Source organism: Melospiza melodia, chromosome 11, assembly GCF_035770615.1.
Source record: "Melospiza melodia melodia isolate bMelMel2 chromosome 11, bMelMel2.pri, whole genome shotgun sequence".
Taxonomy (NCBI): Eukaryota; Metazoa; Chordata; class Aves; order Passeriformes; family Passerellidae; genus Melospiza; species Melospiza melodia.
The window spans coordinates 4,577,007-4,590,714 of record NC_086204.1 but is presented as its reverse complement, the minus strand read 5'-3'; the positions used below and the strand labels follow the sequence as shown (position 1 = coordinate 4,590,714).

General features: G+C 38.3%; 1 protein-coding gene across 3 annotated transcripts in view; it reads left to right on the top strand.

Moving 5' to 3' along the window:
• Nucleotides 1–13,708, top strand: part of RALGPS2 (Ral GEF with PH domain and SH3 binding motif 2) — a 114,625-nt gene that overhangs the window by 43,015 nt on the left and 57,902 nt on the right. For all 3 annotated transcript variants that reach the window (XM_063165397.1, XM_063165395.1, XM_063165396.1), the window contains exons 6-8: nt 4,108–4,197; nt 7,347–7,439; nt 11,401–11,527. In XM_063165397.1, the coding sequence (XP_063021467.1) occupies nt 4,108–4,197; nt 7,347–7,439; nt 11,401–11,527 (310 nt within the window). The remainder of the gene's footprint in view (nt 1–4,107; nt 4,198–7,346; nt 7,440–11,400; nt 11,528–13,708) is intronic.

The following is a 13,708-nucleotide window of genomic DNA, read 5'->3' as shown; positions in this document are numbered from 1 at the left end:
CTTTCTGATGCTTAGTCCTAAAATAAATAATCAGCAAAGTCACGGGGACTTGTGGCCTTGTCATCAGGAATACATGTCAGCAAAATTTTGTTAACCTTTAAAATTTCTCTGGGGTTAAATTAAGCATTGTGCATCTGTCTCTTCTCTTTTTGCCCCCAGCTTGCAAAAGGAAAACCATGAGCAGCTCTCACTTCTTAAATAAAGAGAATATGAAATTACTAACAGCTGCTGCACAGCAGAGCGATGTGCAGGTAGCATTCTGGAAGCAATGATGATTCTGTGCAGTTGATTACATTCCACTGAGGATGAAGTCAGGCAGTTCCAGCATTAGTTATGGGCTGATTGGATGTGCCTGTGAAAACAGATTGGGTTCAGGCAACAGAAATCAGTGGAATCCTTCCATGCCAGGACTCTCCTGTTCTTGGAGAATTCATTGTTGAGTGGTGCCCCATATAGATCTACATATCTGATACTTTTTTTTTTTAAGTATGCAACTTAATGTGCTAGTTTTGCATTAATTTCTATTTAGTGAGGAGGGAAGAATCTTTTTTTTTTTTCCCCTAAACTCTGGTCTCTCATTTTCAGCTTTCTTCTGAAAGTGAGCTGTGTACTTGCTGTTATTGGTAAATCTGTCAGAGTGCACAACTGCCATGTCCACTTACTAGATCATTGTCTTACCTTTTGAAAATAAACTTTTATCATTTGTTTCAAATAAACAATTTTTTGAAGATTACTGTGAAAAGGTCACTATTGGTCTCTTGGTTATCAGAGTCCCTCAGCTGAAAACCTCTTTCTTGAGGTTTTTGTTTAAATGGGAGTGGAACTGTGCTGCCAGAGAGCTTAAAATATTAGAGAAACTTGTCAGCTAGATTCAGTACATTGGAACAGTTTTAAAGGAAGAGATCCCACTTGCCAAAGGAAAATTTTATGTTTTACTGACTGTCTTTATATGTGTTTTTTACGGGGTTTTTTTGCATCCTTTTTTAAATCAAATGCAAACATTGTATGAAGAACTTTTTCTTGAATATTGTAGTGTTGCTGAATTGCAGTGGATTTAACTGTGATTACTGGAAATTAAGAAGTGGAATGGTTAGTATGCATGGAAGACACCTGAAAGAAAAATCTAGAAACTATTAAAGGAATATTCTTGAATTTCCCTATCTTTTGATTAGCACAGAAAGCAAAGACAGTCTTGGAAGCAGTGACTATGATCTTAAAAGCACCAGTAGAACAGAATTGGTATTTCAGATAGGGAAACATGGGATAGTTTAAAAATCTTGATGTGATTCAAGAACAGACATGTTCAAAGTTAAGCCTGTTATTCTCAGTTGACCTTAATAGGGAAGAATATAAATATACAATTATATGTCAGGCTTTAAATGCTGCCTTGAACTGGTATCAGAGCTATTGATACCCAAAGGCTGGCAGTCATGTTGCTGATTGATGTTGGTATAATAACATTTAAATGCAGCAAGAGAGGACTGTATGTATATGGAACAAATATGTATTATTTATGTAAAGAATGAAGCAAAAATATTTATTTAAATTATTGCTTTTTCAATATGTGCAATGCATGAGGTTATGGTGCTGTCTAAAGGTACCAGTTAATAGACATGAGCAGCCAAACCCCAGTGTTTGTGTCAGTAAAAACACATCAGAGAGGACAAAGTGGTTGAAGTGGAAGTGATTAAGTGTGTTTGGTTCTGTATCTCCTGCCTGCTCTGTCACTCAAGGGACTGGAGAGCTCCAAGCTTTGAAGGAAATTTGTTCTGGTTTGTTTGGAAAATTTCTTTTCCTGCAAGAGCTTGGGAGTGTTGAGCTGAGGTCTGGCTGGGACTGGGACAGAAACCAAGCTTCCTTGGGCAAACCAGAGAGTTTGTGTCTCTGTGATGCCAGGGAACTTCCACAGAAGTCAGGACAGACAGAGGAAATTGGGGGATTTTTGTCCTGATGGAAATGCTGGAGTTTTGCTCTGTGCTCTGAGCAAGTGTGTCACAGTCTGGCCCATCACAGGCATTCTCCTGTTCCATCAGCACTCTCTGAACTTCAAATCAAAGAGATTTGGGATCTTAAGGTGTAGTGCTGTGTGTGTTGTCCTTCCCTGATTCTTTGTGATACAGAAATCTGTGTTAAAAATTTAAATTTCCTTGATCTTCACTGGGAAAGGATCTCCTTAAAAACTCATCGATCAATCAGGGAAAGAAAGTTCTTTTTCTCAAGCTGTGTAACTACAGCACAGCATCAAACTAAGGTCAACCTTTTTAAGACAAAATTTTGAAGTACTGCCAAATATTTTATGTATTCAGTACTTCTGTATTTGATAGGGTCATAGAATATCTCAAGTTGGAAGGGGCCCATAAGGATCACTGAATGCAAATCCCTGCTCCTGGCAGGACTCAGTAAGGACACCTTCAGAATATTTAATTAAAGATAATACTGGAGAAGACCTGGCAACAATCCAACATGTATTTTTGTTTTCTAAACAGTGAAGAAGGTGCAAGAATTTCAATTCTTTTTTACTGTCACTACCCCTGAGATTGTCTCAGCACTTGGTGCCCTGTGCTTAAAGGAAAATTATTCTCTAACTAAACAAAGGGAATAACAATCTATGTCATTTAAACACAGCTACTGTCACTATGACTTTCAGATTATTATAATTTGATGATGTACTATCAAAAACGAGACAATTTTCCATATTTTCTCCTTTTAACTTTAAACAGTGGTTTCAAAACTTTGCTATTTTTGAACATGGCAACATACTGAGATTTTTTTTTTAATCAATTGGAACCACTTTTTGTTTGTGAAGAGATATTTTGCTTTGCAAGAAAGCAAAAGAGGAAAGAAAATGAAGAAAAATGAAAAGAAATAGAAACCTGAGCTCTGTGGTTAATTCTTTCCTGGCTAATACAATCTTAGACAAACAGACCAAAGGAAGTGATTCTTATGCAAGATGTTTGTGGGGATTTTTTGTGGGTTTTCTTGTCGTTCTTCCATTTCTCAGTTCCAAAGAGCTGTTGTGATTTAACATCCCAGTTTTCATCAGATCCCTGTAGCTTCACTGCAAATGTAATCATTTGGGAGGTGTGGATCTTCTTTGTGCTCTTCTGTGTTAGGAGCTATTGTACTGAACAAAGTGGAACAGGATATTTCATTTTTCTAATTGAGATTTTGGCCAGAAACCTGTTTACAAGAAGTAGTTCAGCATCACTTAAAAATCAAAGCAACATGACATGTTGAAAGGTTTTCATGTATGAGTAAACTTGTAGTAAATTTCTTCATACACTGTTTTCAGTAGTTTTGTAAATACCAGTCATGCTGTATCTTGGTGATAATTAATTTTTTCCCAACTTGTAGCAAATACATGAATAAAAGCTGCAGTATTTGTTACCCTTTGCTAATTATTTACTACTGATTTATTACAGTGTTTAATTTTTGTCATTCTTTGTGAGGGCAGAGGGTGGCAGGGAGCAGAGAAGAGAAAACAGTGGAGTTTAAACATATTACCAAACACTTTTAGAGTACAGCCTCTATGAGACATTGATGCAAGTATGAAATGCAGCAACCACTGTTTATACTGAATTTTGCAGGGACCTTCCACAGCAGTGAAGTCAGTCCTGGAGAGCTTAACCAAGAGCATGATACTGTGCTGTACATCAGAGGGTAATTGGCATAGCCAGAAATAAGAGTATAAACTAGAAGCTAGGTTATGGCAATGCTTCCTACCTTACATTCTAATTTTGTTCAGGGTTAGTTTTTGTTCAAGGTGTTGGAAATGTCAGTGAACTGTAGTTGAAGCTGCTCAATTCATGTAATGCAGCATTTATGTTGTGGGAAAGCAAACCAGTGGGTATGATTCAATGTTAGTATTTATATTCCTTCATTTTGTAGCCTTTTCATAACATTTCTTCGTGATTTTATTTTCCTGGGAGAGCACTATTCAAAGTTTGAGTGTTTTGCCATTTGCTTTGTGTGTGATCCCACCCTCAATCTTACACTGAACTCAAGTCTGTTACCATAGACCATACTTCCATAAAAATAAATAAAACTTTTAAAAGCACAGTGTTGAAACTCTGTATTTTTAAAAGGCTTTTTTTTCCTACATTTTAGGTGAGCTTCTGGGTTGTTAGAGAGATTCTGCATGCACAGACTTTAAAAATACGAGCTGAGGTTTTGAGCCACTACATCAAAACTGCAAAGGTAAGAATTTGTATTGTGAAGGGAGTGTGGGATTCACCATGATCAGAGGTTTTCTACCCAGTTTGGTCAGTTCAAAGATACACATGGGGAAATATCTGCCTGATGGTTGTTTCTGTTGACATCTGTAACTATTTGGCCTCTGTGTTGTCATAAAGTGTGCAGTCAGTTTAAACAGCTTTAGTCAGAACAGAAATTATTTGTTTGCTTTTGCCATTGGAAGGAAAGGATCTTTTATCTCTACTCAAATAATATCAACTTCAAAAATGTGGTTTGAAAAATAGACTTTGATTCAGAAGACATTTTGGAGCTCTCAGTCTTTCCTAAAGCCTTTTGGACTGACATTCATAAGAAAGGGGTCAGCAAATCTGGAGTGACATATAGCCCTTCAAACAGAGTGAAACTTCTTCACAGTAGTGAGAAAAAGGGGATGTTTTTCAAGTTTCTGCTGTCAGATGGTGGCTGCCTTTTACTATAACTGACTGCTGTGACCACCCCAGGTTACCTGCAAAAAAAAAAGTAAAATATTTGTTAATTAATTCATTTCGTATTCAAGTGCATTCCCTGTCTTGACAAGCCCTTTTTTAATGAAGCAATATTTTACTCCTGGGGGATTTGACTCTCAACTTTGGGCAAAGCAAGAGCTAATTTTGTAGGATAGCACAGGCTCTGCTCAGTTATCATGCTGTGGTCATGAAGTGTTAATGATCTCTCTTAGACATCCTTTGATATCTGGTGAGTTAATGTATCTTCATCTCATGTATTTTTAAAAGTCAGTTCTTGTGTCTTTGTTTGAAATACAAACACAAAAGAATTGGCTTCATGATCCATGTCCCTGCATAGGAGGGGGAGGTTCAGCTCAGTGTGGCCACAGTGCAGAACAGGTGTGGGAAGCCAGCTGGGCTCAGGTCTGGTTCATACTGGGATGGGACTGGGCACTGCTGGGTGTTGTAGGCTCAGCTTTGGCACAGCACCCTGAGCATGCCTGACCTCCCCAGTGCACTGCAGTGCAGTGGCTGCTGGAATGCTGCTGGCTTGGAGGCACTTATGTGCTCTGACAATCAGGTGATTGAGCTTTGCTTACCTGTCAGCTGTAAAAATCACAGTTACAAAAGCAAGCAGCTCTGTATGGGGTGTTTTCATACCAGTTCATTTATTTCTGTGCTTGTTACCTTGGCTTTGCTTACATATGGCTGCTGACATGAAGTTACTGCAGTGGAACTTCACTGGAAACTCTGGGAAGCAGTTTCTGTTATCCAGAGCTGTTATCAAAGCAGCTTGGTGCCAGGGGTCACACTAATTACCTTCAGAGGAGCTGTAAATCCACTCCACAGTGAATCCTTGTGCTGGCAACATATTGTATGGCTTAAATAGTATCTCACCTGCCCTGCCTAATGCATGAGGTAATTGGAGCTAACAGTTCCCCTGAAGTTCCCAGACTGTCCTGGTTGGTGATGACTCCTGTTTCACGGCTGGCAGCAGCTGGGAAACCCCTTCTTTTCATTTCTGATCAGCTCCACTGTCCTTTGGGACAGTGAACTTTATTACCTTGCTTGGGATGTGTGTGGGAGGAAAAAAGAATTCTTGTGTAAGTGGAGGGACAAACTTCAGCAGGACTGCTTGGAAGGATAACAGGACTGTGGTGTATGACAAACATCCAAACCCTTCCACCTCACCCCACAAAACACTGATTACCCTTTGCACTGGTTACTGAAGAATCCTCCCAAAAGAGGATGAGGAGAGGGAAGCACTTCATCACAAGGTGTGGGCAAACTTCCACTGTCAGCAGGACATGCTGGAATCATGGGGGTCTGAGCACCCAGAGTGGAAATGCTGCTGGGGTGCCATTAAAGTGGCATTTCTGACTAATGCTTGTGAGGACTTTGTTCCATGAAAGGCTGCAAGTTTCCTGGCAGTGTGTTAAGTGGAGAGAGAATCATTTGCCCTGTTCCAGAACTGTTAGCCAGAAAACCACCCTTGGTTTTGGCTTTCATCCTTCCAAATAGAGGCTCCCCTTTGGTGTTCAGCATTTAGTCGGTATTCCTTTGGTCTAGTTTTGTTGTCCTTTTCCCTCATGAAAGATTTCCTAAGCACAAAGTAAGCTGAGTTTCAAGTAGTACAAAGGATTTCCACCATTTTTTGAATAAGAAGGGTTTCTTATTTTTCCTTGCTGGAATCCTAACCTACTTTGGTGAATATTCCAAATGGATTAAACAAGATTTGCAGTACTGTGATTGAGTATCATTTCTCCTTAGCAAAGTCTCTTTGTTAGGGTTAAAACCTCAATTTGGGTGCACTGCACCAAAAATGAGTGTAGTTTGGATCTCTGGGAGCTATCAGAACAGTTTATGTTCAGAAGAGCTTGAGGAAGAACATTTTCCTCCAGACTGTTTTTAAGCTTTCATGACAGTAGTACCAGTAGCTACTTGGCCAAGGCAGTGGATAGTTTTGGAGACAGAGGGAAAGGAAAAAGAAAAGGGAGGGAAATTCCAAATGTGTGAGAAAATGCACTTAAACCCAATGTTTTGTACAGAGTTTTTAAGGGAATTCTTTTACCCTAATATTTTTGCTGTTCAATTTTGATTGGATTGTTGCTTTCCACAACAAGTTAGTTGTCATACCCCAGAAATGGTCTTTTCAGTGAGAGGGGTACTCTAGGGATGTGGCTTTTGAAATTTACCTCCTTGATTTCATCCTGCTAAGATATTTTTTGGGTGCTTGGATGTAGCCTTGGTCATTGCATAAACTCTAGGTACTGACATGACTACATCATTCACCACTGGGTTGTCCTTTCTGGTGTGTTGTTTTAAAATACTATCAAATGCTATGAAAGGAATTTGTTGGGTTTGAATGTCAGAAAATTTCTGGCACTTCTAATACATCCTCCAAGATGTGTGCCTATATAGATATTTTTAAGGGTTCTCTATGGGCTATGAAACAGCTAGTTAGTCTAATCCAAAACCATAGAGATGCAGTAATGAAAAATTAGGAGGTGCCATAAAAGTGGTCTGTATGCACAGCAGTTCACTGTAACACTTCATTTAGGACCATACTAGATTTCTCCATTTTTATATTGTTATTTATTCTGTGTTCACTATTAACAGCACTTGGAATGTGGTTTATTGTTGTTTATCTCTTTTTTTTGTCCTCAGAAGCTGTATGAGCTGAATAACCTGCATGCCCTCATGGCAGTGGTGTCAGGCCTCCAGAGCGCTCCCATCTTCAGGCTGACCAAGACGTGGGCGGTAAGTGAGGAGCAGCAGGGCAGGGGAGAGGGGTTCACTTCTTCCCAGGTAAACACAACATCCTGGAGCTCCTTTTCAAGGATGCAGCAGCTGCTACAGAGAGCTTTAACTGTGTACATAATGCTTCTAGTTCCTCTGAAATCTATGGTTTCCTCTTAAATTTTTTTTTCCATTCCGCTGTAGAAATATTTTCTTCTGAAAAATAGTTCCCTGCAGATTCTGCTAAATGCAGAGGCTTCTCATTTGGCCAGAAGCTATTTTGTATTTAGTTGCTGGAAAATTCTGAATGCCAAAGTGGGTCATACTTTAATCATTTAGGGGTTTATACTGTTGGAATTCTTTTTTTTGCTATGGAGAGCAGATGTTCAGAAACTCTCGATTCAGTTTCCATAAAGAGATTTGTTGTTTCTCTGACTGATAACTCTAGCACTTTTCATTGTCATTTCATACTTACAGCTCCTTTACACAATGTATTTGTAATTCTGCCTCTTTCTGTGAAAGGAGAGTATTCTTTGGAATAATTTTTATTTGTCATCTGTTTTTTGACTGTCTTTAATATTGTTTATCATTGTATCCTTGATAAGAAGAATATTAGGAATTACTTTTGCTCATTGATACTTCAGAGCTTAGAAAACAGTCTTTATTCAGCCATATATTGTGTAGTTTTTCAGCTGTTTCAGATAAATGTGACATTCAGTGTGACAGAAAAAATGAGGTGATTGAGATCCTCCAGTGCACAGGATACATATCACTAAAAAAAGCTGAAAGTTTTCCCTGAACACACATCAGTGCATCCTTGGATGTTGCAGAAAGTTTATTTGTCTGATAACTGCATGAAAATGTCATTCAGTTGATAAATATTCCCAAAATTGAAGATAATTCCCTTCTGCCAAGATACTCCTCTAGAATTCTGGTCATATTTTGCAAATGCACAATTAAGTTAGACATTGCTTCCAAATACCAAAAATCTCTCTGAGGAAATCTTAGTGAAATTAACACTTCAAAATTATCTCAAGGGGAGCTTCTGCTTTTCCGATTTTATGTTTTGGAATTGATGCCTCAACAGTTTTATGTAACTGTGAGGCTGAGTCAATTTTTAAATCTTTTTGTGCACAGCTCAAATTAAATGTAACTATTTCCATATATTAATAATAACCACATTCATTACTGCCATGATAATGGCATTCAGAACAGGAAGTGCCCAGCTTCTTTTAATGTTTGGTTATGCACTGGTTTGCACTTTTTTTTGTGTGCTCTTGACATATGTATCAGTCATTAAAACTCATCCCTCTTCCAGCCTCTGAAATTCCAGGTAACTTCTCCCACATTTCTGCAGGTGTTTGATTCCTCATACAATCCCAAGTGAGTCTGTGCTTTCCATCATCTTACATGAGCCTTTGCAAATGCAAGTTGCAGGATAGCTCCCAGCAATGTGCACTGCAAACTGATTTAGTTGTTCTTCTCTTGAAAGTTCAGTTTATAAATTCCTAAAGATAATTCTAACCCTTTGGCTTTCTGTATATTAAGAGCAAGAAAAGGCACACCAAGCCTTTATTTGAATCACAAAGGGATTTGGGTAAGTTGTAGAGGAGCCCTCAAAACCTTCAAAAAGGAAGAATTTCTTCTCCATTTCTGAGATGGGTTGTAGCGACTTTCAATCAACTCGATTTACAAAGTCAGGAAAACAGCTGCAAGTATATTCATTCCCTAAAAAATAAAAAGAAAGCCACCTTAAATGGTTGGAATCTAGAGTTTAAAGGAGCCATTAAATACTTGCTTGGTAATCTAATGTTCCTAAAAAAGATGGAATTCATGTCTTCTGACGGTATGTCTGCATTTGTCTGAAATTTGTCTCACTCATTGCCTGCACACACTCTCACTCTGGAGAATAATAGGTGCTACTTTTAACGTGTGATTTGCCCCATTCAGAACTTGAGAAGAATTGTGAGTCTTTCCAAGAAAGTTCACAGAATAGAATATTCAGCTTCTCTCCATTTAATGTAAAGGAATTCTCGATGACCAACGAGGGTTTGGGCAATAAAATAGATAATTATTAAATATGTGAAGTGAGGTGAGCCAGCATCCTGAGACCTCATCTCTTCTTGCTGGCATTTTAAAAAGGTTGTATTCAGTGCTGGCACACTGCAGCTAGAAAGCCAAGAGCAATTTAGAAGGCTCCAAATCCTTCCCTGCTGCTACAAACTGTCAGCCTTAGCTTTTATTGTCTCTGCATATGTACAGCTCTTTACTGTTCTTTTCACCCAAGAGACAGAAGAAGAAACTTTATTAAAAAAACAAGCAGCTCCAAAACTGAAGGACTAAGAAATAGGTCCTCACTTGGCCCTCACAGAATCACTGTAATGTTCTTGGCTTCTTCTTTGGACTTTTCTCCCTGAGTGCAGGAGGTGGAGATATGGCATGGATTGGCTTAGGAGCACCAGGGGAAGTCATGCAGGATCACCTTGTTATGAGATGATCCAAAGAGCCTGAAAAGATACATCTGACTTGAGTAAGAGTGTGCAAATCAGCATGGTTTGAGGAAAATACAGTTCATTTCATTCAGATTTGAAAATTGTTATATGTTAGTCTTGTCTCACCTTTCAGTCTGCAGAACTACAAAAACCTTTCAGACATTAAATGATGGCAGAATGTTTTAGGATATTAGAAGCAAGCTAGTCCAGGCTGATGAAACTGGAATCAGTTTTGAGATGAACTTCACAAGTAAAATGTCACATTTGGGTGGTTGGAGTCATGTCAGTCTGCTGCTTCCTTCTCCTGGAAGAGTCTGCAGTTCTCATTTGAGTATTGGAACCAAACCTAAATTAAAGATGCAAATTAATTGCTGGAATGTCGATGATGAATATGTCTTGGGAGACAATTCACTTTCAACTAGTGACTTTCTCCTGAGATCCAGCATCCAGTTTGTCTGTCCTCATAAAGTGTTGGATATAGGGAATTGAAGTAAAAATAAATTATTTCAACAGTGAATTTACAGAAGGGAGACTTCACTTCTGTCAGGCTCACCTACGTTGATCTTTAACAGAAGTGAAAAGGGAATATGTGTAGAAATTCAATGATCTGGCCCTTGTCATTGCATTGTAGGGGGAAAATTGTGACTGGGACTTGGAACACTGAGTCTCCTGCCAGAATGTTTGGTGGGAACATCTTACACTCTGTTAAATTCTGATTCTGAGTTGAAGTGAAGACTGTGAGGCAGTTTTGCAGCAGCAGTTCAGCAAGATGTTTGGAAAATATCTTGACTTACTTTCCCTATCTTACAAAGAGAGCCTGGCTGCTGTTAATTCTGTCAAAGGAAGGGATTGGAGGCAGGAGGAATGGATAATGAAGGAGAACCATGACTTTAAAGTTTTCTGTTCAAAGTGGACATTTCTGTGATATTAAGAGCCAGTAAAATTGCCAGTTGGCAGATAAGTACAAGTCCACGAGCTTTCTGTAAAAAACATAGATAAAATCCTTACTCACATCCAAGATAATAGCCCATACTAGCTACTGTGAAGATAATTGACTCCATCCCATCCCAAGCCAGCACACTTTTGGATAATCAGAGTGAAAATGTTACTGCCATGAATACTGCTGAAGGGGACTGCACATGAAGCTGTGATGTGTGTTAGTTAGATTTTTTTTTTGGTAACTTGCATTGTTTCAGAAGGATCCTTCAGGACCACCAGCATTTTTACCTGCTTAATTTTTAGAAGTATTTTTAAATTTAACCCCCAGAATTGTTGCTTTTCTTTGTAAACTTTTTAAGTGCTCCTCTTTAAGAATTAAATTATGTAATTTTGAAGCAGTTGAGTTAAAAAAAAAAAAAGGTGAAAAAACCAGCACACCAATAACAGCAACAACAATGGGGAGGTGGAAATCTGTGCTTGTAAGGGTAAAAGAGGAAATCATTATGATCAAACTTACTCATCTGGTTTTGCCTTCCTTTTCCTATGCCTAGTTACTGAGTCGGAAGGATAAAGCCACCTTTGACAAGCTGGAGTATGTGATGAGTAAAGAAGATAATTACAAAAGGCTCAGAGACTACATCAGCAGCTTGAAGATGACTCCTTGCATTCCCTACTTAGGTAAGCAGCCTCTTTCTCCAGTAATTGCACAAGCTAAACACCATTTTTTTAAGCATTGAGGAAACTCTGAGTACTTTAGTGGAGAGTCTACAACCCAAGATGATTCTGAGCACTCTGTATGTGGCAGGACAGAACCTCAAAAAGAAAAATACCTCTTAAAGCTCACAAACACTGCAGGTTTTACATCCAGTATCAGTTTTCTAGGAAACTATTTTGCCACGTGTTGTACAGATACAATGACTTCTGGAGAAATACTTCATTGTTATACCTGCTAGCCCTCCTAAATACTAAATACTTGACTGTTCTAGTAATGATGGCTTTTAATTTATGAGAAACTATAAATCACAAGCCTCTGAGAGAAATAAATATGGATCTTAGAGTTTGGAACGTGGTAAAATGTGGAGATATTGCTGCATTTAATATACACCAATGTGACAAGAGAAACTAGGTTGGTATAACTGACTCAGCCTTCTGGAATAATTATTAGTAAATTATAATTCTGTGTATCTAAAAACTAGATAAATGCATTTAATATGTGTTGGTTTTGTTTGTCAAGCTGATTTAGTGCTACTTAAATTAACAGGCATTAAAATGTGCTGTTTTTAATGTAGCTTTTGTTTCATGAGCTGTTGGTAATCACACAAAATTAAGGCACTTTATATCCAATTCTTTGTATTTTTGCAGATAATAAGTTGCTCTTGTACCTGAATTAAAGATGAGCTCTCTTGGTCATTAAGGCCTAAAAAACTTCAATTTCTGTTCCTGAATTTTGATACTTCCTTTACTCTGCTGGGCTGTTCACTTTTCCTGGATTAATTGGTTGAATTTTACATGTTTGCTACAGAAACAGAAAAAAATACTTCACTGTAGGGGACAGATTTTAATGCCCTGTAGTGTTTGGCACAAACACTAAGGCACAAAAAGGAAAGCAAGCATTATGTAATGTGATGAACCATGGAGCTTTCCCATTTTATGTACATGGACAATATAGAGACTTGATATATAGTTCTGAGATATCAGCTTCTTATGCTGATGCTTTTGACCCGTATGCCATGATTTTTGAAACATGAAGCCAGCAAATTATTTTCTTGCTGGTTGTAAAAATCCCAAGCTTAATATTGGGAAACAGTTTTTAAGTTTTATTCAGTTACAGATGTTTTCACCAATAAGTTGCAGCTTCTTGTGTAACTTTTGCATTAGAACAACCTTTGGGCTTGACTTGATAGTTTGAAGTGAAATATATAATTCTTTTCTGTTTAGAAAGAAATGCTCTTTACTGTGACCTGCTGTAGTTAAAGCATGTGTTTCCTGTGATACCAGTTCTTATTAGTGACATAAGGAATGTCCTCAAGCCTTTTTTAATTCTCCAAAGGAGTAGTGAATTCCCACTGGAGCACTCCCTCTAAAATTCATTTTGTGCAGTTTAAAAAAGTGGCAAAAAAACCTGTTGCCTTGAACATAGTCATGCTAAATCTGGATCCACTTTGGAGGATTGATAGCTGAGTCCAAGTTTTCTCATTTGATAAAAGCTTTAATCTCTGCTAAGGCCTGAGTAGATTTGTTATTTCTTCCATTTTCTTCCCAAGGCATTTTTACTAATGTAAGAGTAATTTGGAACAGAAGTGACTTAAACTGCTTGTTTAACTTACTGTTTTAAGCTTATCAGTTACAGCTTACAATTCCTAAAAGGAATACTTTTGCTATAAGATTCTGTAAGGGAGTAGTGCTGCTCCTGGTTTAAAACATGTAGGAAAGCCTGCCCAGAAGTCTGCAGATGGAAGTGGTGATCATGGCATGTGCAGGGCAGGGATTCCTCAGGAGAACCATTCCCTCTCATGCTAAAAGGAGGAGTGGGGGCTTCTTCCAAATGCTCTTTGGAAGAGTGTAGGGCATCAGACTTAAAATTAAATTTGCAATTGCAAATCCCCTCTAGAGAAACACTGGTCATGGACACCTCTGTTTGGAAGGTCACAGGGAAAATGAGCTTATAAAGCAATTTCAGCTGCAATTTCAAGGATGAGTGTTTCACCCTTAGGCAGCCAAATACCAGATGTGGGTATAGATTTTTTTTTTACGCCCATCTTGGCATTATAACAAAAAGCTGAAATGCTTTCTTGGTATAGGTTTTGCCAATAGGAGTGGAGCCACAGAAGTACAGATTGTCTTATTTCCACAGCTCAC